This window comes from Hakea prostrata, chromosome 2, assembly GCF_041222555.1.
Source record: "Hakea prostrata isolate BN-2017 chromosome 2, UWA_Hpros_2, whole genome shotgun sequence".
NCBI classification, from domain to species: domain Eukaryota; kingdom Viridiplantae; phylum Streptophyta; class Magnoliopsida; order Proteales; family Proteaceae; genus Hakea; species Hakea prostrata.
The window spans coordinates 45,878,316-45,904,854 of NC_142601.1; the positions used below are offsets into that span (position 1 = coordinate 45,878,316).

Below are 26,539 nucleotides of genomic sequence, written 5' to 3' on the forward strand. Positions count from 1 at the left end.
ATACATCTCGATATGTCTCTCCATTGAATTGCACTAAAATACATTAGCCAGAACGATACAATACTAGATACAGGACGATACGTCTCTTAAAATCACCAGACCGATACGATACTTGATACCGATACTTAAAACCTTGCTTGGAGGTATAGAGTTGAAAAGCATATACCACTATTAACGTGGGAATGTGAGGTTTGTGGAAATATATTTAAGTGGGATACTCATTGAGGGATATTCAATATTTACTTAGTACTTACAAAAAAAGGAATACTCGATTTGCTTAAAGCCGATTTAGATATAATTTTAATTAAGTTAAACTAACACAAGGTTAGGTTGGCCCGAGGGCTAAACCCGAACTTGACCCAACCCTCAGAGCTACTTATTTTATAATCCAAGCCCGTTTTTCGGGTTGAAAAATTGGACTCGGATCAGGCCGGGCTCAAGGAGGGTTTAGGCCGTTTCGGGCCAACAAGATTTTATTGACACCCCTGATCCGCTGTCGGCTTGAATCGAATCGGATCCCGATTCCTTGAGCCGTGCTAGAAGCGGATTCCCGCTTTTCTCACTTTTGACAACATTTGAATTGTTAGAACTAAAGAAAACAAGTACCTCATTTCTAACCTCCATGTAAGCTCTGCACTTTATCTTTGTCTCTCTCTCTCCCCGTCCATGGCTCCTGTTTTCATTTTCCCGCCAAATCTTCGAGACCTTGAAACAGATTGCGATGACGACCGTCTCTCCGTTCAAACTCCAGTCGACATAAGCTCACTTCGTCCTTCTGAACTTGAAGAGTTCGTTAAAGGTCAGTTTGTTTCAGATCTCATCTTCCTCAGTATCTACCCGCCTAAAACCCTAAGAGAACATGTTTGATTGTTCTAATTTTCTTTTGATTTTATTTAAACAGGCGTTTCTTTCGACCTATCCGACAAGGAGTTGTTCTGCGTTGAGGAACAAGAAGTATTTGACCGAGTGTATTCTCTTGTCAGGAATTTCTCTCTTCTCACACCGCCCTGCAAATTGAATCTGGTAGAGAGTCTCCGATCTAATTTCAGTGTTCTTCTTCCCAATGTTGATTCACTCTCAAGAGCCCCTCAGGATGATATACCTCTTGTTGACCGTATCGCCTCTCATCGCAATGCTTTCAAAATCTACACGTTCTTTCTACTCCATATTGTACTCTCTGTGGAGTCTAACCAAAACCCCAGTAACCACAGTTCAAAGGTGAGTTTTTATTTATTTATTTTTATTGAATTCCGTTGTGTGGTTTACGGTGATAACATCTTTTACTAGTTCTCTGGATTCTGGATTTAGGCTGCAGCAAGTAGTCGAAAGAAAAATTCTACACCTTCGTGGAATTGGGAACCACAGCGAGTTCGTATTGTTGGTCTAATTGCTAATTCACTGGAGATCAACCTCGGGTTGCTCTTTGGATCAACAGATCCCGATGATAATTATCTTTCTTTTGTTGTCAAGTAGGTTGACTAGTTTATCTTAGTACATATGTTGTGTGTATTTAATTCTTTTTGACTGTCTTATTTTGATTTGTCTATCATGGATTTATGTAGAGTTACGTTCTCCATGTTTGAAAATGTGGCACTGTTGAAGGACTCAAATACCAAAGATGCTCTTTGTCGTATTATTGGTACCTGTGCAACTAAATACCATTATACTGCACAATCATGTGCTTCAATCCTGAACCTCATCCACAAATGTGATTTTGTTGTAACTCATATGGCTGAAACTGTTGCTGGGGCAGAGAAGAAGTATGCTGATGGTAGCTTAGCGGTTTCTCTCATCAGGGAGATAGGGCGGACGAACCCAAAAGACTATGCTAGGGACACTGTTGGGGCAGAGAACATTGGGCGTTTCCTAGTAGAACTTGCTGACGAGCTGCCAAAGTTAATGTCAACAAACATAGGAATCTTGATCCCTCATTTTGGTGGAGAATCTTATAAGATAAGGAATGCTCTTGTAGGAGTGTTGGGAAAGTTGGTTGCTAAGGCATTTAAGGATGTTGAGGGTGAAGTAAGTTCCAAGTCTACTAGGCTGCGTACCAAGCAAGCTATGTTAGAAATCTTGCTTGAACGGTGTCGTGATGTCTCAGCCTACACCAGGAGTCGAGTGCTTCAGGTATGGGCTGAGCTATGCGAGGATCATGCTGTTTCCATTGGTTTGTGGAATGAAGTTGCTGTGATTGCTGCTGGGCGGTTGGAGGACAAGAGTGCAATTGTTCGAAAATCTGCATTGCACTTACTTATTATGATGTTGCAGCATAACCCATTTGGGCCACAACTCCGTATTCTCTCCTTTGAGGCTACATTAGAGAAGTATAAGGATAGGTTACGAGAGCTGGAGCCAGCTGTTCCTGTTGAAAGTGTATTGGATGGGTTACCATCTGATAATGATGCTGGTGAAGCAGATGGTGAGATTGATCAAGCAAATGCTGAGGGGGAGGCTGCCAAGCAGCAAGAGAGTGTCTCTGATAGTTGTTTACCTCATGTTGAAGATGGTAATATCCAGGATCCTTCAGTGCTAGATGTTGGGAACTTGGAACAGACAAGGGCCCTAGTTGCTTCACTAGAGGCAGGACTGAGGTTCTCAAAATGTATATCAGCAACAATGCCAACTCTTGTCCAATTGATGGCTTCTTCTTCTTCCACTGATGTTGAGAACACAATCCTTTTGCTCATGAGGTGCAGACAGTTCCAAATTGATGGTTCAGAAGCTTGTCTGCGCAAGATGTTGCCTTTGGTAATGCCTATGACTTTGGTTACATTTGTTACTTGACTTGGATTTTTGTACGGTAATGGTGGTTTTTCTATGTTACCTAGTTGGAGCATTGCCAAACAGCTTAATACATATTTTTCTTTATTCAGGTATTTTCACAGGATAAATCCATATGTGAAGCTGTGGAGAGTGCATTTATTACCATATACATAAAGAAAAGCCCCAGTGAAACTGCAAAGAATCTGTTGAAACTTGCAGTTGATTCAAGTATTGGTGATCTTGCGGCATTGGAGTTACTAGTTGATGCTTTGGTGGCCAAAGGTGATATCTCTAATAGCACGGTATGTTCCTTTCATCTTTGGATTAGTTTTTGTTTCCCCCTATAGGAATCCTTTTCTTTTACTTTCTTGACTTCAGAATTAGTAACTAATATTTTTCATTGATTTAAGCAAAATCAAGTTCTTTTCTCTACTCTTACGTGGATTTCATGTGATTATTGTTACATATTTTTTATATGCTACAGTTATTACCTTCTTGTCTAATGCGATCCCATAAATGAGTTGGTATTGTGAGCTAGGCTATGTAACAAGCGGGAATCTTGATTGGCTTGCTTAATGGAAATTTCTGCTGTATGTGAAAATTTAGAATTATTCGTTAGTTGTTCCGTTGTATTGGGATTGCCCTTTTCTAGATAGAGTGGGGTTAACCCTTGAAAATTTAAGCAAAACTAAATACCTAAAAATTTTACCTTCTGATGGCCATGTACTATGCAATCGTAAGATCTATCATTTGTTGATCCGAAAGTGTATTGTTACAGCCAAGCATTTCTCATATCATTCTGAGTCTAATAGTCAAATTACTTTCTTCCTTGAAATTGCTAAATTCATTTGAGGTCTTGAATTATTAACTCTGATACCTTTATAGTACACAAAAGTGCCATTTCATTTGTCATATAATTTGACTATGAGAAAGAAAAGCTGAATAAACACAATTCTGGACAGGATCAAAATTATCTAGATTTTTACTTTGAAATTATTAAGTTCAAGTGTAACTTGCCATCTAGGATTGTGGAGCCAATGCTACCATGGCGCAAGGTACTTTTTTGAGTTTTTATCTCTGGTTGGTAACTTCACTCCTATTTAATCATATGAGGAAGAAACAAAAAAACTGTGTTTCTTGCGTATTTGCTACATTTGTATTAAGACAGAATCAGGGTCATATATTAGTTTGGGTATCTACTTGAAGCACCTTATACTTTATAAGTTTATAGGGAATTTTCAGTTGTATTTGCTATTTGACTGATTTTGAAGACTACAACCATTCAACACTAAGAGAGATTTGAAGCAAATCAATTGGTAATATTTGGATACACAATAGATAAAAATAATGGCAGTTATCAGCCAGTGAGTACTCTGAAGTCTGACAGTCCTCCAGGGTGAAGAATATCTCAATGCTTACCGTAATTGCTGTCCTTTCTTCCAACAAGTGCTCAAGAGCTCTTTTGTACCATAAAGTTAATGGCTTCATGTTCTTGAAAAACTTAGTTTTGCTTCTTTTTCTGACAGAAATGCTTATTTCTGAGCTTTAGTTTAGGCTAAGGTTTTATTCTTTTTTTGAAGCTTGTATTTAGATAGGGATGGACTTAGGTTTTCTATTTTTATTTTAAATGATTACAAGATTTTGGTCTTTATTTTGTAGAACTCTAACTAAGTAGGTGTTTTGTTTACTCTGGTTGTCTCACAGCAATTAAGCACAAAGCATGTTGGTTTTTAACTGCAAATGGCAGTATGTCTTGGCACAGGGCATTGAATTGAAAATGCTCCCTACTGACTTGAATGCTACTTTTATGTTCAGTAACCATTTAGGTTTGCTTCCAAAAATGATATTTTGATGCTTTTAATTCTTGAACATTTCTGTAAAACAAAAGTAAAATAGTATAAATAAATAATTTACAACAGAATTAAATTAAGTTTAAAACAGACTATTATAAAATCTAATGCAAGATATGACTTTAAACTTGAAATGTATAAAGAAAAGAGAGTAGTTTGTTTTCTGTATCTCCAGTGTAAGGTTTTCTGGACTGCAACTGCTGGAGTGCGTCTATAAGTGTCATGAGAACCGTCCAATTCAGTGAAATGGCACTTCTTTTTCTTGGATCTTCCCCATTTATTCTGCAACTATGGCAGATTTAGCTTTGCCTCTTGAATATTGGTATTCTCTTTGTAAGTCCAGTGCTTGAGAGTACTTCCTTTCACATTCACGTTCATTCTCCAACACTTCCATGTTCAGGTTTCAAAGGTTTCTTATTTGATGGTTTTTAAGCTTTGAGGTTTCACGAATTTAGGGTTTGGAGTTTCATTGAATTTAATGTTTTTCGGGTTTAATGAAGTATTTTCAACGATTTCTCTGGAGAGGAGAAAGAAGCGCAAGCAGACGGATTGCCAAACAATGATAAGAGGAAAAGATAACTGGCTGTTGGCCAACTAATGTTGCCAATGGAAAGTTGCAGATAAGATGAGGCGAATAGGGTGAAAAAATACATTAGGGATGCAGAGGTTGAAACTAGGAAAAGGAGCACTCCAATTAAATCAAGAGATTCCTCTCAGGGTCATGCTGTTCAAAAAATCCATCCATTCAGTGCCATCTATGCTTCATTTCATGACTAAAATAAAATATTTCAACCTTTTTCTCTAAAGCAAAATGGATAGTATGACTAAATGTTTTCCATTTGCCCCTGGTGCATGGAAAAGAAATGCTATTAAGTTGCTAGGGTAATTCATAACCCTAGCTACATGAATTTTTGGCTCTTATTCAATAAAGTGATTCGAATGTATAATGGGAACTGCAAATTTAACAAATTCGATTAACTTTGATTTGTGATTTGTAAGTTTTGTGTGTGAATTCAAAAATATGATAAAGATAGATATACTTGATTTACTATTGCTCAAAAGTGGTTTTTTCCCCCATCCCCTTCCTGGGTAATATCAAGTTATATCCTCAGAAGAGAAACTTAAATATAATTATTGCCTCATATGATATTTGTGTAGTAGTCATTCTTAGTTCATGTATTGAAAATGCATGCTTGTGAAGCTTACACTTCTCAGAGTAGAAGGCTTCATGTTAGTATTATATACGGAAGAACTTGACCAATTTTCATTCTGTAGGATGCTGGTAACATGAAGTGTTTAAGGAGGCATTACCAATTTGCATATAGTTGTTATGAGCTGTATATTTCATTTTGTGGTACTCGTCAATATCATGAGTTTTTGCTTCATTCTTTCGTCTTGCTACCAAAGAGTTGCCTGGAATGAGTAATGACTAGCTTTCTAGATTGTGGATGTTGAGATAACCATGCAATGATAATTCTTGATAAATCATCTGTTGTGTTCTTGTGCATTTGAATCAGACGTCCTTCATGTGGTGTTCTCTCTCTTCCTTTTTTCTTCTTCCACCAGATATCAGCCTTGTGGGATTTTTTTAGCTTTAATGTGAGTGGAGTCACAGCAGAGCAAAGCCGTGGAGCATTGTCACTCCTGTGTATGGCGGCCAAATCTTCTTCTAGTATTCTTGGTTCCCACCTTCAGGATATTATTGATATTGGGTTTGGTCGTCGGGCAAAAGAAGATCCTCTGCTTGCCAGAACTGCATGCCTTGCCCTTCAAAGATTGTCTGAGAATGACAAGGAAAAGCTTTTGTCAACTAGTGGAGGCCGAGTATTCGGTACTTTACAAAGTTTAGTCACTGGTTTTTGGTTGCCAGAAGGCATATGGTACTCTTTTGCAGATAAGGCAATAAGTGCTATATATTCCATTCATCCAACACCTGAAGTTTTTGCTGCTAATCTGGTGAAAAAGTCTCTTCATTCTGTATTTGATTATAGTGGAGGAGATGAGTCCCCAGTTGATACAGACTTTGGCAGGTTGAACTTCCTTTCCACCATGCAAGTGACGAAACTTGGTAGATACTTATTTGTTATAAGCCATGTTGCCCTTAATCAATTGGTTTACCTTGAATCATGTGTTCGGAAGATCCAAAAACAGAGAGCAAAGAAGCAAATGTCACAACCCATTTCTGAGAATTTTCAGGGTGATTGTACAGAAGTGACTGAGATCCCTATGAAGGTTAGAATAGGAATTTAGATTCTGATTCACTTAATGGAATCCTTTGTTAAAAAATTCAATATTTTGTGCAACACAAAGCTTTTAAAACTTTATTTCCTGTTTTGTTGTACGTGACTTCAGTATTAATCATCCTTTGGAGATGATTTACAGGAGAACAGTATAAATGCTGAACTAGGTCTTGCTGCTTCTGAAGATATGGCACTTGATGTACTTGCTGGAAATGCAGAAAAGGAAATTATATCTGGTGGTTCTGTTAGACAAAACTTAATAGGACACTGTGCACCATTCTTGTCAAAGCTTTGCAGAAATTTTAGTCTGATGCAAAAGGTGGCTGGTTTTCTTCCTTTATTTTGTATCTTTCAAAATATCCTGAATTAATGTATAACTCTGAAAATGTTTCCTGGTTATTTTCATTAATTGTTGGGAACTGTTGTTTTCCTTTTCACGAACTCATGTATGCAAATGTTTATTATGCCTTTTTCAGCACCCAGAACTTCAGGCTTCTGGAATGCTTGCACTTTGTCGGTTTATGGCAATTGATTCAGATTTTTGGTAAGACCTTGGGGTATATTAATGGTTCGGAAAAATGTTAGAATTGAATTTAACTATCCGTATTTCAGTGAAGCAAATCTTCAACTTCTGTTCACTGTTGTGGAGAATGCACCCTCTGAAACTGTTCGTTCCAATTGTATCATTGCCATGGGAGACTTGGCTGTTCGTTTTCCTAATCTTTTGGAACCCTGGACTGAGAATATGTATGCTCGACTGAGGGATCCTTCAAAATCTGTTAGGAAAAATGCTGTCCTTGTTCTTTCTCATCTCATTTTGAATGACATGATGAAGGTTTGAGAACTTCCTGCCTACTAGATGCTTTTTCTCTTCCATCAGTGGTGGACTTGATGGTCTAATATTGGAGCATTGCTTGGTCAGGTAAAAGGTTACATAAATGAAATGGCTGTGCGGTTAGAAGATGCTGATGAGAGGATTTCAAGCTTAGCAAAGCTCTTCTTTCTAGAGTTGTCAAAAAAAGGTACATTGTAATGTTGCATATCGAAAATTTTTCTGATGGTCAGCACATAACAGGGGATGTTCCTTTGTAACTGCAGGCAGCAACCCTATTTATAATTTACTTCCGGATATCCTCAGTAGGTTATCCAATCAAAACCTGGAGAAAGATGCTTTCTGTAACATCATGCAGTTCTTAATAAGTTCTATCAAGAAGGTATGGATGGCTTAACTGATATACTGATAGAAGTCCCTGGTGCAACCTATAACATGGTTCTTTTTGCTTTGAGCTTCCTCTAGGACAAGCAAATGGAAGCTTTAGTTGAAAAGCTTTGCAATAGGTTTGGTGGAGTCACAGGTACATTTGCTTTTGATATTCTGCAGTCTATTTATGCATCTCCTTTTAGATAGAAGCATTTGTTTATATGCCGAAGTTATGAAATACATTTGTTATGTCTTGAAGTTTCAAGGATACTTGAACAACATTATTCAATCAACTACGATAGTTGAGATCCTTGGTTTCAATTTCATTTGTATTTCTGTATGGTGATAATGACTAGCAGTGCAGTACACCATGTCTTCCCTGGCTCTGGTCCTCCCTTCTCCCTCAGATCCTACCCCCACCCTGGTCCCCCATCTGAATCCCAATCCTCTCCCACCCATTCCCCTCCAGCAGGTCCTCCTTCTTGGTCTTCCCTTTTCTCAAGCCATACTCAGCCCTCAATCCAGAAACTCTCCTCTCTACATATAACCAGCCTCTGATGGTCCCACCCCCTTATGCCTTTTACGCAAAAGTGTCCCTCCTCTCTTCCTTTTCTAAGTGGAAAGCCTGTTTGGTTGGTCAATGCATTGGGCCAAGTCCTTCCTTCAACATCATGCAAGCTTCACTAGTAAAATACTGGAAAGCTCAAGGTGCTCTGAAGACTTACCTGCTGAACAATGGCATCTTCATTTTCAGGTTCTATGATAAATCAATTAAATCTAAGGCTCTTGAAGGTGCCCCTTGGTTCATTGGAAACAAGATGCTTTTCTTGATACAATGGGCTCCCATCTCCAGTTGAGCAAGGTCGATCTTAGTTCTGCTCCTTTATGGATTCATCTCCCATGCCTCCATCTCCATCTCCAAAATGAAGATTGCTTGGATATAATACATTCTATGTTGGGACAACTGCTGTACATGGATGCGAGAACTTAGCAATTGGGCAGGCTCACCTTTGCTAGAGTTTTGCATAGAGATTTCTGCTGCTAAATCTCTTCCCCTTTCCATTCCAATTAAAGAAGAAGATGGCAAACATTTTGACCAACGGATCATATTTGAAAGCCTTCCCTTGCACTGCCATGTTTGCTTGGTGTCCCATCAGTTTCCCTCCAACTGATAAAACCATCCTCTAGCCACCAATTCAAACCCCTTTGCTACCACCTCAATCCCTTCTTGCCACCACCTTGATCCTCTCTCCTTTGCCATCTATGGATCCCCCATTTTTCCATCTGTACCTTGGTCACCCTCACCCTTACTGAGAGCCTAATCGAGGAAGCATGCCTCATTGTCGCTTGTGTTGCAGTTGTAATCAGGGAAAACCTACATTCGGCTCACCTCTTGACCGATAGAAATCATCCTTCCTATCATTGATGGCACCCTTTTGCCTGTTCTCTTTTCCAGAACTGTTTTTACTATAGCCCCTGTTGTCGTTGACACTATTCCTTCACCCACTGCTTTGAGACAAACTGCCATTGTTAAAATGGCAATCATTGTTGCCGCCTCAAAAGGGGTCCTAATCCCTTGCTTCCACCACCATTGTCATTGCAACATTGATGTCACCCCTGTTGCAATGCTTGTTGCATACAATGATGCCTTCATCTTAAAACCCTGCCACAACAAATTTTGTAGATGTTGCTCGAAGGAATGAGAAGGCTGCTCTTCCCCTGCAATTGATTGTCAACCAGTCTTCTTTGATGTTCAGCAACCCTATGTCCTCGATCGTGATGCTTGGGACAAGATCTCTTGTTAGAAGTGCCTGATACACCACTGTTGCCTCGTCAATTCCCTACAATCTCGATGAAGATGACACCTGCTTTGCACTCTTTAAATTGAGTAACCTTAGTGTCGGTCCATGCCGCTCGTCATGTCCTAGTTGAACCTCTAAAAGGTTCCAAGGCGTGTATGTCTCCACCTTGGCGAGCTCATTTTTGTAATACCCAACCCCTCCACACATTTTGTTGCCTCTCCCTCCCATACGTCCTCCTTAGTCCTTTTTACTCCTATTGTTAACCTCCTCACTTGGCTAAACCCATTTAACCATTTTTGACTTCAGAATCGAATCGGCCTCACCCATCTCTTCCATATTTGCTTCCCCCCCCCCCCAAAAAAAAAAAAAAAAAAAAAAAAAAAAAGGCCCACCCACCCCCATTGCGATAACATTGCTTATTCCACTCTAGGAACTCTAGTCCCTCAACTATGTTGCCCTTCGTCTTGACACTCTATGATTAGTGGGATCTTTTGGAATATCCATAGGCTCAACTCCATTGCTAAGGAAGCAGAAGTCAAGGCTCTCATTCATTCTTCCAAGTCTTCTTCTTTACCATCCTTGAGACACATGTCACCTTTGACCTAACCTGTTGGATTGCCACTTCCATAGCCCCGGCCTAGTCCCTTTTCTATAACTAGTAACCACTACAATTCTCCTAATGGTCGCATCTGGTTTCTTTGGGAATACAAGGCTGTCACCCCTACTATCATCCTTTCCTCTCTCAATTTTTGCATCTCAAGATTTGCTTCCCCAATTATAGTACTCCCTTTTTTTCACCATTATCTATGCCTTTAATAGTGCTTGCCCCTTTGGGAAGCCCTTGAGTGCATCTCCTCTATTGGCACTCATCATTGGGGCCTCGGTGACGGCTTCAATGTAGTTAGATTCCCTTATGAAAAACGACGTAACAACTCTATCTCTATGAGGTTAACGCCTTTAATGATTGCTTGGATTCAACCGAGGTTGATGACCTTTGCTAGTGAGGCTCCCACCTTACTTGGCATAATAAAAAGATTGGCCAGAATGGGATTGCCTCTAAGCTGGATCAGTTATTGATCAATGAGGTTTGGCTCTCTTCCTTTCCCTCCTCCAACTCCTTTTTGCTCCCTATTGGGATATCCGTTGTTTGCCCTTGCGACTTCACCATTCAAACCTATTCTTCCTTCGGCCCCAAACCTTTTAAGTTCTTTGACATTTGGACTTCCCATCCTCTCTTCTCCCTCGAGGCCCTTGCTGCTTGGGTCAAGTAGGTAACCCACCACTCCTCCCAGCTCTTGGCTTTTAACAAGCAAGTTTTGCAATGTCAAGTTGCCCTCAAGGCTTGAAACTTCTATACTTTTGGCAACATCTCCTCCAACATGGAGTCATGCCAATTTGGGCTCTCCCAAATTCAAAATCAACTTCCTATTGACCCTCTTAACTCCTTCCTTGCCATCTAGGAGAAGTGTCTTTCCGCCACCCTCTTCTCCCTTGTCTCTTATGCAGAGAACTTGCAATGTTAGAAAGCTAGAATTAAATGGCTTCAACTTGGCAATTCCAACACTAGCTTCTTCCACAGTTCCACCAATCCCTTAGAGCTTGAAATAATTTCATTTCCATCCTTTCTCTTGTGGGCTTTGATGGATCCACCATCTTCTCTATTCCTAGTATTAAAAATGAAGCCATTACCTTCTGTTCCCTCCTTGAGCCACCCTCTTTCCTCCCACCGCTCCCCCTACCTTTTAAACAAATTCGTGCCCTCCTCCTTCATTTATTTTCTTCAAGCCATTTCGTCCCCTGACAAGATTTGTCAGGCCATCCGCTCCCACTAAGCCAAAGAAGCCCTGGGGCCTTATAGCTTTAGTATGGCTTCTATTTGGCTTGCTGGGACATTGTCCAAGAGGATCTCATTTGAGTCATCCAACATTTCTTCCTCAATCCGAGTCAACTTGGCCAAATCAATCAGTCAAACTTTCCTTTTCTTTATTCCCAAATCTATTGGAGCATCTTCCTCATCTGGTTTGGCCCTTCTCTTCGTGTAATCTCCTCTATAAATTGATCACAAAAATTCTTGCCAACTGCCTCAAGCTAGTGATCCCCTATCTCATAAATCCCAACCAAGCTGCCTTCCTTGAGGATCAAAGAATTGCCGAAATATCCTCCTCTATAGCTAGATCATTCAGGGGTTTGATAGGAAATCAGCTTCCCTTACTGCCTTCCTTAAATTGATCTTCATAAAGCTTTCGACTAGCTTCTTTGGGTTTCATTTGTGATGTGTTGGCTGCCACGGAGTTTCCTCTTGTTCTCATACGCTGGATATCTCCACCCCCCTTTCTATCCTGGTTAAAGGCTTCCTTGTTGGTTTCTTCCCCTCCAACACTAGAATTCATCAGGGCTTTCCCCTCTACCCTACCTTTTCTCCGTTGCCCGAGGTCCTCTTGAGAAGCCTTCAGATGAAGTCCAATCATTTGATCTCCCTTCTCCCGAAATTCAAATCTACCAATCTCTCCCATCTTGCTTTCACCTATGACATGATGATCTTCTACAAAGCTGATCGTTCTTCCATCTCGACTATCATGCATAGTTGTCAAGGCGTCGCCTGCGTCGCCTCGGTGTCTGGGCTCCTTCGGAGCGCCTCAAACTGGCATCGCCTTATTTTTAGGCAATAAAGCGTCCGCTTTTTTTTTTTTCCTTTTTTAAATCACGAGAAAGATGCCTAATCGAAGGCATATATTGAAATACTTATTAGATTCCGATTGTAAAGTATCTATTGTTTGAACCTATATGCATATGTATAATGACGCTACATGTGATCAAATGTTAAAATAAAAATAAAAACAAACAAAATCAAAAGAGAATAAGTTCTTGACTCAAGTCTCACACTCTCACTCTCACTCTAATCCCTAATCTCTTTCTCTCTTCCTCTCTTCTTCTCTTCCATTCCCGCGATGACACTCCGACAAGCAGTGGCCAGCGACAAACAACTTCTTCTCTTCCTTTCTTCTCGCGACTTTTTATTTAGGACCTATTATGTGTGGTTTGTAGTATGTTGGATGACTTGAGGTATTCTGATATTAGTTTTTATTTATTATATAAGATATGATAGATTTAGAGTGAATGAGATGTACACTATAAATTTCACTTAAAACGCCTCAACCGCCTCAAAAGCTCCTCGGAGGGCGCCTCATCGACTCATCGCCTCAATTAGCCTAAACCACCTTGCATCGCCTCGTCGCCATGACAACTATGCTATCATGTCCTTCCTTTGCCTTTCAAGTCCCTTTGTGACCTTTATGTCAATCTTCCTCAAATCTAAGCTAGTTCTTTCTGCCACCCCCGATTCTGTTACGACCTCACTCCTTCCACTGGTTTCTCCCTGGGCTCGCTTCTTGTCAAATACCTAGGCCTCCTCTTTATCCCATCTCATCTCACTACTCACCATTGCTCCCCTTGCTTGATCAGCTTTGGAATATCTACAACTCGGGAAAGGAAAGCTCCTCGCTCCTGGTAGGCAAATCCTGCTCCAATCCGTTTTTCTATCCTCCTACATTTATTGGTGCAAGATCTTTGCCCTTCCCAAGTCTACCATTTGTGCTATGGAATTCTTGTTTTATAGCTTCCTCTGAAAGGGCCAAGAAACTTTTGAATTCTTTCACCCTCTCAAATGGGTTGATGTCTATAAGGCTAAAGTTGAAGGTGCTCTTGGTATCCGGTGAATCCAGGGGCACAATTTAGCAGGCCTCCTCAAACTCCTCCGGAAAATCTTCTCTAGAGATGACTCCATCTGGACCAATTGCATCCATTCCTATCTCCTCAAGAAGGATTCTCTTTGAAGAGAAAGCTTCTTTCCCTTCACCCCCTAGCTCTGTCTGCCTTCTCCGTCAAGGTCGGAGACAGGATGATTTACTACTAATGTTCTAAGACTTGGGGTCAAAACTAGCAACCCAAAAAGTACACTTACATGAAAATAACCATGGGCATTTTCATGGGCTAATTTTAACCCCAAAACCCAATTACACTGAAATAACCTAGATAAAATTAAAATAAACCAAACTACCAAAAGTAATCCACATAAGACTTAAAAGAATCAAACTAAACCTAAAGTTAACCAATAAAACTGCCTAGGGGCAGTACTCCACTCTGAACCAATGGACTCTAGCAATTCAGTATCCTCTAAACTTGTTGTTGACCCACGTAGGTGCTGCCATGGGCTGATCTCTGAATCAGCATCGCTGATAGACTAAAGACTGTTGCTCCTTAGGGAGGATGTTGTCATCAGGTAACGTGACAGACAAAGCCAGGAAGTAGGAACCTTCCAGTTGCCACAGTCAGATACCCTATCAACTTATCCAATAGTTTATAAACCAACAATGCCCCTTTTTTTTTCTTTTGAATATGATTTTAGTTGCTGGGGTGGAAAATTACTTGTAACTAAATTTAAAAAATTCATACCCAAAAAAAATAAAAAATAATAATAAATAACATACTTGTATTCTAGTTTTTACTGGAAACTTTCTCTGACATTTTTTTTTTACCTGGAAGAAATAAAACTCCAGTGAAGAATCTGAATTTATTCAATCATCCTTTTTTCTGGATCTCTGATCATTCAAGAACACCTGTTCTAATCTACTTCTGGTGGTTAGTAACAACATTGATGAGTTCCTTGGAATTACTGAAAGCTCATTTCCTTGAAGGCTAGAGAACTGATACTTCATGCTAATGATCAGGAATTCACTTTGACTGCTCTGGTACCATTTTTTGCAGATATCAAACAGTGGGAATACATTTCGTATTGTCTTGCACAACTGACCTTCACTGAGAAAGGAATAAGGAAGCTCATAGAGTCTTTCAAAACTTATGAACATGTTCTTTCTGAGGATTCTGTGATGGAGCACTTCAAATACATTATAAGCAAGGTATTTTTATTCATATTTACCTCGGGAATGCCTGGGTGTCCAGCATCCTTGGTCACCTTGCTGCCTTGTTGGTCCACTTGATTTTGAACCCTCTCCAACTCCTTGGTTGCCTGCCCACTTTAGTGTCTATGTCTTTGTTTATTTAGTTCACTTGGCCCATTCTCCTGCTTATATAGTTTAATGTTGCAATCAGGGTAAGAAATTTGCAAAGACAGAGGTCAAGGCTTGTATTGAGGAGTTTGAGGAGAAGATTAGTAAGTTCCACCTGGAGAAGAAGGAGCAAGAAATGACTGCCAGAAATGCTCAAGTTCACCAACAGAAGGTTGGTTGTTTGGAAGGTCCTATTGTGGGTGAGGACAAGGCAGAAAGAGATGCGGAAGGCGATGATAGCCAGGGTAGGTTTAGCATATTGAAGCCATACTTAGTTTATAATCCTGCTTAATACTTGTGTTGCTTTATTTTGAGGTTTGCCTTCTGATGGGTCTTTATGCAATAATATATATGATTTAAGTAGAAATTTACTGTTTGACCTTTTCTTTTTATATGAAGTTAATTGTTTGTAGCTAATGAATTTTCTCCTTGGAGAAAACCATGTTGTTGTTTCTTTTGAATTTTACCCCAATCCACTGTAGAGGATTGGAAGGGCATAATGGGATTCTAACATGTCTGTTTACATTTCCTCATGATTTGCTGATACTTCTAAATTACCAAATCAGTACCACATTTCCATGCTCTTTAATGTCTCAGACAGTTTTCTGGGTTTGTGATTTAATCTTTTTAAGATATATTCCAAAGTACCTTTATTGCCATATTATATTTCCTCCATGAAATTTGTCCTTAAGGCCACATATGGCTTAATGGGTTCTATGGGGTGGGAGAGTTCGGAGATGGCTTCCATATGTAGTGGAGTGGGACAACAGGTAAGTTATGTGGAGAGAGTTACCAACTGCATTTCCTTTGGTTAGATTTATTATGAATCTCTAGTTCATTGGTGCCAAGGACACTTCATAGAGTGGTTTCTTAAAAACAGGTAACAGTATCTTTGCTAGTCCATCTCTCTTTGACTGGTGAAACTCCTCTGCTTACTGCAAGTCATTGTCCATCTAAACTGGGAAAGTGTTCCACTTCAAATTAATCTCTATTTAAATAGCCATTATCAATGTGTCCATTAGAAGATGAATCATAGTGTAATGTCTACTACTCAGAATAGCTTTCAGTACACCTAATAAGATTTAGGAAACACATTTTCTGAATTTACGTATTTGCCTCTCAAGTTAAAATCTTGAAATTGCCCCTGATTGATTTAAAACAAATTTGGATTTTAAAACCTTGGGTTATTACAGTCCCCTTGGGACATTTCTCTATTTGTTGCTCATTGAAATCATTACCTTGTGCAATCTCTCAAACCATGCCTGAGGGGGCTGCTTTAACCAGTAAAGTGCACGCCTGAGTTTCGCACATTCCCAAATTTGTCTTTACCTGAGATGCCTATAGGAAGCTCTATGTAGACTTAGTTCTCTAACTTGCCCATATAGGAAGACATTATGTAGCGCCCACCCTAGATTTACAGCACATGACAATAAAACTCTGGCAATGCTTAATTTGGCTACTGAAGCAAATGTCTCCTGATAATCAATTCCAATCCTTCAACATATGGTTTTAGCCCAAACAGCCACTTAGAGTTACAGCCAACTGGTTTCTTTCCTGGAGGAAGAACTGCAAGCTCTTATGTCCCATTTTTGTCTAATTCTCTCATTCTATTGTAGCAGCCTTTCATTTTGGATCTGTTTAGCCTCCTGCCACTTTTGTGGAATTGAAAGAGAGGAAAGAGAAGACACTCAAAACTTACAGGAAAGTGAGTGTAGCAGCATGAGATATAAGATAGGTGGATTTCCTTAATGCCCTTACAGAGGGCTACAGGTAATTAAGTGAAAGATCCTTATTTGTTAATTGGGGCGTTGGTGGAGTAGCAAGGTATGATATGGGGAGAACTCTTGTATAGGTAAAGGTGTTGTAGTAGTAGTTGTCTTCAAAGGTAAGGTGGCTACCTCTTAGATGGATGTATCTGTGGTTTTGGATTCCCCTCAAGAAGCAACTGTGGGCGCCCCCTCATTTGTAATATGGATAGGTTCCCCCCCCCCCCCCCCATCAGTAATAGGGATGAGAATATGAATGTCTTCTATGATTGAAGAATTAAGTGGAGGATCTGACACATCTTGAGTAATATGCTCCTCCTAAAGAGGCGGTCAGGAGTAGTAGGATAAGGATTCATGCAAAATGACACCCAAAAAAAAAATTGGTGGATGGTAGCATTGATATACCTTTTGTGTAGGAGGGTAACTTGCAAACATAATCCAACTTTTCACTGATTAAGCTTCCCATGAGATTGGTGACTGTGGACATAACACACAACCAAACGCCTTAGTGAAACAAGGAAAGTATTGGAACAATGAAGAAACAGATATGGGTGCTCTAAAGTTTAGTATGCGGAAGGCATTTGATTGATCAAGTAAGCTGCTTAAGGATTGCATCACCTGATATTGAAAAAGGCGCATGACAGGCTAATATAGTCATGGCAACCATAGAACAAAATTCCATCGAAACTTGCGAAATTTCCCATTTTGGGAACCTTGAAACAAAAAACTAGGGGACTGGAAAAAATCCCAAGTTTCGATTGAAACTGTCGAAATTTTGTCGAAACTTGTCGAAACCTGGTTCAACTCAGTGAAACTGGCTGGTGGTTCATGAGGAAAAAGATTCCTAAATTTCTAGGGAAACATGGGAAATTTTGTGGAAACTTAGGACTTTTTCTTGCAAGTCTTGTAGCTTTCCCATATTTTCAATTTTTTTGTTTCTTTCATGTTTCCTCAAATACCCCCTCCATTAGGACTTCCCTATCCAAATTGAGTATTCCTTCAGACTGGTTATCTTAGGCATGTTGATGACCAGACTTATAAAGTTATAGTTGTCGATTACCTTGACAACCATAGGCATAAAATGTCATGGGATGTCTATGTTCATTGGTTAGAGGAGAGGATGTTATAGGCATAGTACTACTTAGCTCACAAGATGGATCCACCGAGGCACTCCTCTTGGCAGTGAGTTGTATTTTCCTTTTATTGTCAGTTACTTTGCATTTGATGTTTTGAAGTTAGAAATTATATATTGAATGTTTTGTACTTAAGCAATTAAGTTATTATTATTCTTCTCGGACTACTCTACATTGATGTTATATACATTAAATGACATATCTACATTGACTTTTTTAGCAAAATACATCCAATGTGTTCTTTATACTCTAATTAACTTAAATGCAGAGTCCCACCCTAAAATACTCCCTAAAACCTGTCGAAACTTCATGTCGAAACTTGCACAAAAAAATCCTAAGTTTCTTCGAAATTTCCCAGTTTCCCACCTAGGTTTCCCATTTTCACCTAGTCAAAACTTGAGTTTCCCTTGAATTTTTTTCTATGGGATTTATAGAACCTTGTAAATCAAACTCTTGGAGATTGCTTCAGCCCATATAATGCCCTCTTCAACTTGCACAATTTCCCACGAGTCTCAGTGGTAGCACACCTAGGTGGCACATCCATACACACCTCTTGAAGTTCTCCATGGGGGAAAGCATTCTTTACATCTAGCTATTGTAGGCTCCATTTACTACACATGAAAGGACAAATCGAATTGTGTTCATCTTGGCAACAGGGGCAAATGTTTCCTGGTAGTCGATCCCATTAGTTTGATTTCAACATATATATGGTGCATTTGTGTCTTGTATGCTGCATTTGAATCTGGTTTGGATTGAAATGGACCATGATGGACTATGGAGTGTAGATATAGAAGAATACCGTAGAATTGTGGGCTCGTTATAAGCTCTTTCCCCTATACTTTATTATAAAAAAGGGATTGGTACAAGATTGGGCTAAGAGAAGAGGAAAAGATGAGCGGAGAGTGGAGGCCTTTTGCAAGTTTGTGCTTAGTTTTACTTTCCCAAAGTGAAGCACTTCTTGTTTCTAGGATGGTCAAAGAGTTTAAGGAAAGACAATCACTTCATCATTAGTACTTGGGAGAGATGTTCAATGCAATCATTGTATTAAGATTAACAAGGTAAAATAAAAGGGCACAATCATTCTAGTGAATAGGTTTTTTTTTTTTTTGAATTTTTGCTCTTTATTTGGGATATTATCCATATGGATCAGGTTAAAAGTTTAAAACTCCCATTCTTAAAAATGCTGCCTTGCACAGTTGGTGATGGTGTGATGCACTAATCCAACTCCCACTAGGAAGTCTTGAGTTTGAGCCTCACAGCCGTTACCTCCCCCTCCTCCTTGGCTATATGTAATAAGAACGTTGTCCCAACTAAATGGGGTTGGCTACATGGATCCTTGCCCTCCAACCAGCTCTATTTGAGGCCATAATAGATATAAGTCCTAAACTGTGCATATCCTTTCTCCACACTTCTTATAAAGTTATCTTAGGTCTACCCCTAGTTCTTCTAATTCCTTTAATTTGGATTAAATCACTTCTCTATATAGGGGTACTTAAAGGTCTCTAGTGGACATGGCATTGGCCCGCAATCGACTTTTTCATAGCTTATCATTTATCAGAGCTACTCTCAGACCAACTTTAATATAATCATTCCTTACTAGTCCTTCCTAGTTTTGCCACTCATCCATCTTAGCGTCCTCATTCTTGCTACTAAGTTTATTTATATGATGATTCTTAATGGCCCAACACTCTGCACCATACATTATAGTTGGCCGTACGATTGTCCCATGGAATTTTACTTTAAGCTTTAAAGCAATAGATCTCAATTAAACAATACCCTGGACATACCTCTCTACTTTATCCACCATATTTTTTTTAATTTGTTGGAAAACATCATCCTCTATATCACCTTTCATTATTTATGATTGAGCCAATGTACCTAAAATAATTGTTTTGTGGAATCTCCTCATCAAGTTTCACCACCTCATCATTCATTGATTACAACCGAAGTTACATACTATATACTGTCTTCTTTATACTTAGTTTAAAGCCTCTTGATTCCAAAGTTGCTCTCCATATTAATATTGTGTCCATCTACCAAAACAATATCATCATTAAAAAGCATACACCAAGGACCCTCATTTGGAATGTGTTATTTTGAGAAAGAATAAGGTGAGGAATGGGGGAGAGGAGAGGAGAGGATGGAAGCCACGATTGTGTTGTGGAGTCTCTTAAATCTTGGGAGAACTCCTCAAAGTAACTTTTCTATATATAGGCTAATTTACAAGTCTATTCTATATAGGAAAACATAAACCTATTTCAATTGGTATAAAGCTCTTAATTCCTACAACCCTTTCCTATCGAGAGTTAGCGCAAAGTACTAACTCTCGATGGATCAATCCCTTCCTAAATTGCCCTTTTCTAACACTCCCCCTCAGCTGGAGCATATATATTACTCATTCCCGACTTGTTACAAATATAGGTAACCCTTGTATTCCCTAGAGCTTTGGTGAACAAATCGCAAGTTGTTCTCCGGTCCTCACATGCTTGGGGATATTATGCCTGCAGTAACTTCTCACGAACAAGTGGCAATCTACTTCAATATGCTTGGACGTTCATGAAAGACTGGATCTTGATGCTATATGAACCGCAGCTGTGATTATCACACCATAACTTCATTGGTGTGTCATCAATAATTCTAATTCTGGAGTAATTGTTTTATCCATACCATCTCGCATGTACCGTGCCATAGCACGATACTCGATTCTGCGCTTGATCTTGCTACCACAGTTTGTTTCTTACTCTTCCATGATACAAGATTTCCTCCAATGAATGTGCGTAGCTGTAGTCGATCTTCTATCAATAGGTGATCCAGCCCAATCAGCATCGAGAGAATCCTCTACATTTTTATGTCCATGATTAGTGTAAAGAAGCCCGTGTCCTGGTGCTTTCTTAAGATACCTCAGAATTCGTATAACTGCATCCCAGTGTGATGTTCGTGGGGCAGACAAAAATTGGCTCACAACACTGACAGGAAAGGCAATGTCAGGTCTAGTCACAGTCAGATAATTCAGCTTCCCAACAAGCCTTCTGTACTTCTCTGGATCATCAAGAAGGGTTCCATCTTCTGGCATTAACTTTAAGTTACATTCCATGGGAGTGTCTATAGGTTTTGATCCCAACATTCTTGTTTCAGAAAGTAAATCCAGTACATACTTCCGTTGAGATAAGAAGATGCCCTTTGTTGATTGGGCAACTTCAACTCCTAGAAAATACTTTAACTTGCCCAAGTCTTTGGTCTGAAATTTCTCTTGTAAGTAGGTCTTTAACCTATCAATTCCTGAAGTGTCATCTCCTGTAATGACAATATCATCAACATATACTACAAGAAAGATCTTGCCTGCATCAGAGTTTTTAAAGAATACAGAGTGATCACTTTCACAACGAGTCATCCCAAATTCTATTACAACAGTAGTAAAGCGTCCAAACCATGCTCGAGGTGACTGCTTGAGACCATATAATGATTTGCGGAGGCGACAAACCTTATTCTTCTCCCCCTGAGCAACAAACCCAGGTGGTTGCTCCATATACACTTCTTCATGTAGATCTCCATGAAGGAAGGCATTCTTCACATCCAACTGAAACAAGGGCCACTTGTATGTAGCGGCAAGAGAGATTAAAATACGGATGGAAGTAAGCTTGGCAACAGGCGAAAAAGTATCAACATAATCTATGCCATAAACTTGAGCATAGCCCTTGGCAACGAGACGAGCTTTCAGGCGAGCTAACGAACCATCAGGATTAACTTTCACAGTGAATATCCACCTACAACCAATAGCTTTCTTTCCTGAGGGTAAAGGCACAAGATCCCAAGTTTGATTGTCTTCTAAGGCTTGTAATTCTTCGTTCATTGCACTGACCCAATCAGGATTAGACAAAGCTTCAAGAACATTCTTAGGAATAGGATAATTCTCGATAGTAGATAAAGCAGTAGAGAACCCGGATGATAAATTAGAATATGAAATAAAGTTAGAGATGGGATACCGAACACAGAACGAGTACCCTTCCGAAGAGCAATGGGAATATCAAGGTCAGATTTGGCGGGGAACGTCCGCGGGATCAACAGACAAAGTCGGCACGGAGGAGAGACCGTAGGTGCGAGAGGGGGAGCTGGTGGTTTTGGGGCGATGTACACTTTGGTGATGTCGGCGAGAGGTGGAGGGGAAGGAACGACCCTGTGGAGACACACTTTGAAAAATACATAGATCATCATTTAGGTCGGTTAAACTATGAGATTGGTGGAAAAAGAAGTTGACTCAAAAAATGACACATCTGCAGGTAACAAAATATCTTCGTAAGTCGGAAGAATAACAACGATATCCCTTTTGAGTGCGAGAGTACCCCACAAAAATACACTTAAGTGCACGTGGATCAAGTTTAGAGATCCTGGGCGATGATTACGAATGTAACACACACAACCAAATACGCGAGGAGGTAAAGTAAATAAGGAGATGAAGGAAATAAGAGAGAATGAGGAATGCCACCTTTTAAGACAGATGAAGGCATCTGTTAATAAGATAACAAGCGGTTGAAGCGCATCAGCCCAAAAGGATTTAGGAACCTTCATCTCAAATAAGAGAGAACGGGTGACCTCAATAAGTGTCTATTTTTCTTGCAACCCCATTTTGTTGAGGAGTATCAACACGGGAAGATTGGTGAAGAATCCCATTAGAAGCCATAAATTTACAAAGCGGATCGAGAAATATTCTTTGGCATTATCACTACGAAAAGTACGAATAGGAACACCAAATTGAGTACGAATTTCAATAACAAAATTGCAAAATATGTCAAATAATTCTGAGCGATTTTTCATTAAGTAAAGCCAAGTGACTCTTGAAAAATCATCCACAAATGTAACAAAGTATCTCGAACTGAAGTAGAACTAACGGAGACGGGGTCCCCACACATCGGAATGAACGAGAGAGAAAGGGTGGTCCGATCGGTGTTCATACGAGGAGGAAAACTCACACGATGAAGTTTTCCAAATTGACAAGACTCACAATCCAACTTTGAAAGAGAATGAAAACTTTTATCTACCAATTTTAGGGTTTCCAGAGAGGGATGCCCCAACCGACAATGTATTTGATGGGGGATGGAAATACTAGAACAAGCAGTAGAGGATATCTCCTCGAATAGATACAACCCCCGGACATACGGCCTCTACCAAGTATCTTCTTCGTCGTAAGATCCTGAAATAAACAATAGCCAGGAAAGAATTTCACCAAACGAGTTATTAGTGGAAGTAAATTTTTGAGCAGATAATAGGTTAAATGGCAAATTAGGTATGTAAAGAACTGAGGGTAGGGTAATGGATGGAGTGAGTTGAATTGTACCCACTCCTTTAACATTGATATGAGAACCATCAGCAAGTGTAACCAAAGAGGATGATGGAACAAAAGAGGAAAATATACTGTAGCCCGGTCATATGATCGAAGCTCTGAATCAATGATCCATGGGTGAGATGTGGTTGAAAGGCAACTAGTAGCATTACCTGTTTGAACAAGGGTGGCGGCGGCTGATTGTGGTTGAGTGGCACAGGCGAGTGAAACGAATATAATCTTCCTCGGTCATCTTTACAGTCTTACCCTCAGGATGAACTTTAGTGGTTGTAGGCGCTGATTCAGAAGTGATAATTGCATTCGCCATGTGTGGGGGCTTCCCATGAAGCTTCCAACAGTATCGTTGAATATGTCCTGGACGACCACAATGATGACAAGTCTTAACTTGTCCTGGACTGTCAGTAGAGTTGTGTGAACCTGGATATTTTCCAGTATTATTTCCTCGAGTTCGTCCTATATTTTGTCCACCAAGGACCCGTCCTCCGGAGGTGCCTCGAAAGCTGTGCCAAAGCTGAATTTTACGCAGAGTTATTGGTACTCTCCCTGCAACACGAAGAACTCTTGAAAATGTGTCGGCTAACGTGGGTAATGATCACTACCAAGAATCTGTGCTCTAACTGCCTCAAACTCCTTTCCAAGACCTCCCAAGAAACCCATAACAGCTAATTGTTCTCTTTGATTTTGCATAGTTTTGACATCAGAGGAGATAGGTAGAATAGAGTTTAGTTCTTCATACATTCTTTTAAAATCTGCAAAATATTGGGTAATATCTCTACCTTTTCTATCTACTCGATAAAATTCCTGGGACAATTCGTAGATTCTAGCTAGATTATTCTGACCAGAATACAACACATTCAAATACTCCCATAATTCCTTCACAGTTTGTAGGTGAGTCACCAAATCTATAATGTTATCTGCCAAGGAATTAAACATCTGCCCAAGTATTCGTGCATCAACAATTGCCCAAGCATCATCATCTATGGGTACAGTCTTAGTCAAATGATCTATCTGTCCCCGTCCAGTAAGAACAATTTTAACTATAGCCCTCCATTGGTGGAAATTTGATCCACCCTCCAATTTCTTCTCAGTTAACCGATGAGAGGATGAAGAAATAATTTCAGTCATAGTATTTTTATTTGAAGTTTCTCCCATATCAAACAATTTTAAAATCAAATCCCGAAATCGAATCGAAATCGAAACAGAATGAAACAGAATCGAAACAGAATCAGAATTATTCCCAGATTAATCCCAGATTCAGATTAATCTCATAAACATAAATAAACCAATTTAAAATCAAACCAAACCAGAAAACTTGATTCAACTTAAAATCAAACCAAACCAGAAAACTTATCTCAGTCTTTTAACTCGATCGAAGTCTCCTTAAACCACCGAAACTCAAGTCCAAACAAGAAACCAGATCGCAAGTCTTTCAACACAATCGGATCACTCTTGAAGTCTCCTTAAAACCACCAAAACTCAAGACCAAACAGGAAAACAGATCGCAGCTTTCTTTCTTGAAGTCTCGAAGTCTCGAAATCTCAACACAATCGATGCTTTTTCTCCTAAGAAGCAGAACTTACAGCAGCCACACCAGCAACGATTGCTTCTTCTCCTAAGAAGCAGAACCGAAAGGAACCAGCTATCGATTCCTTCTTCTCCAGGTACAATTTCTTTCCTTCCTATAGAATCGAAAGGAATAAGAAGACCTACTGCTCTGATACCATGTTATTTTGAGAAAGAATAAGGTGAGGAATGGGGGAGAGGAGAGGAGAGGATGGAAGCCACGATTGTGTTGTGGAGTCTCTTAAATCTTGTGAGAACTCCTCAAAGTAACTTTTCTATATATAGGCTAATTTACAAGTCTATTCTATATAGGAAAACATAAACCTATTTCAATTGGTATAAAACTCTTAATTCCTACAACCCTTTCCTATCGAGAGTTAGCGCAAAGTACTAACTCTCGATGGATCAATCCCTTCCTAAATTGCCCTTTTCATTCATTGTTTACTAATTCTCATTCTTTTCTGCCAAATTGATGTCCTATCTTGTTGATTCCCCCCCCCCCAGATGAAGCTAGTGAGGTTCTAGATTCCTTAACTGAAGAGGATGTATCAATGCAAACTTCAAACAATGGATCAGAAGAAAAAACTGCTGTGTCGGAAGGAAGTTCAGGTGCCTCCAGTGAGGTCATAAAATCAGAAACAGGTGACATGGAGGTTACATCACGAAAGATTTCTCAGAAAGGTGATCAAGATTCTTGAATTGTTAGAACAAAAGCCAGTTTAGAGCTTCTACCAACTTTGCATTCTGCCACTGTTTACAGGTGTCTCGAGGTTGAAAGCCAAGAGTGGTGGGGTCGTTGTGAAAGATAGAAAGGATGCTGCTTCTGTTAGAAGAAAAACCCGGGGAAATAGACTGTAACCTTCATGTCCATTTCCACTAGCAACATAGTTGCTGCATTCTTCAAGTTGAAGACAGTGTCCTTTTCTTTCATGTTATCTCTCTACTTATGATGCACATGAGAAGTACTTAGCAGGTTAGAGAAAATATCTGCTGCTTTTAATATACTAGTAGGGAGACCTCGCGTTTGGATTATTTTGCTCCAACAGACTGGACACTTCGATTGGAAATTATCTTCTAAGATTCTCTGCCAATTATCCATTTCTGTTGGTTAAACACAGCACTGTAATCTCTGTGAATTATAGAAAGTTGTTGTAATTTGGAAATCCCCCCCCCCCCTCTTTTTTTGTGGGGTGGGGGAGTGGACTTCTGTCTTTGAATGTATTTGCTATTTTATGTAATGTGATCTGATACGTCAAACTGCCTTGGTTCATTGTGCTAGATTGAGGTTGAGTGAATCATTCGTTGTCTTTAATATACTCAAGTTTCAAGTAAAGTGCTGGCTGCTGTAATGTTGGCAAGTGATTATTTCTAATCTCAACGAGGACTGTAGAAAGAAATTGGGAGAAAGGAGGGTCTTGAGAGAAGGTTCAAGTAGGATTGATGAAAACTTGTTCCTGACTAGTCAACTAGGAATTCACAGAGGGATCCAACTCTGCACTTAAGAAGGGTATTTGGAGGTCTCCATCAGATCTGGTTTCAAATTAGCAGTGGATATTCTTAATGGGACAATTCAAAGACCTTGGAAGTGTCAAGCTATAAAAGGAAGAATACTGTAAGTGGCAGCTATGCTAAGAGAAAGAGTTTAGGCTTGTGTGGAGAGAACAAAACCAACCAGCAGAAAATATGACAGAGGTTCAGCTGGGGCAGCAGCACCTTTGGTCGGATCCTACTCAGGTTCCTAAAGAGCTGGATGATCTAAATAATAAAGGATGCAGAACCACATGTTTATTACAGATTGTAATTGGGCTAATTCTCCT

The 26,539-nt window shown here is 39.7% G+C and overlaps 1 protein-coding gene across 2 annotated transcripts; it reads left to right on the forward strand.

Moving 5' to 3' along the window:
• The first annotated feature begins 624 nt into the window (after positions 1-624).
• LOC149024482 (binding protein) lies at positions 625-25,962 on the forward strand. Of its 2 annotated transcripts, XM_089144709.1 has the most exons (17): positions 625-799; positions 902-1,218; positions 1,309-1,469; positions 1,563-1,639; positions 1,754-2,748; positions 2,874-3,065; positions 6,180-6,845; positions 6,996-7,172; positions 7,330-7,397; positions 7,466-7,688; positions 7,776-7,875; positions 7,952-8,067; positions 8,151-8,208; positions 14,621-14,772; positions 14,966-15,167; positions 25,227-25,403; positions 25,483-25,962. In XM_089144709.1, exons 1-17 carry the CDS (start codon positions 667-669, stop codon positions 25,578-25,580), a joined length of 3,912 nt encoding a protein of 1,303 aa, XP_089000835.1. In that variant the 5' UTR covers positions 625-666; the 3' UTR covers positions 25,581-25,962. The 2 variants fall into 2 exon arrangements, with proteins under 2 accessions (XP_089000835.1, XP_089000834.1); XM_089144708.1 differs by having other exon boundaries at positions 1,563-2,748.
• Positions 25,963-26,539: the final 577 nt, after the last annotated feature.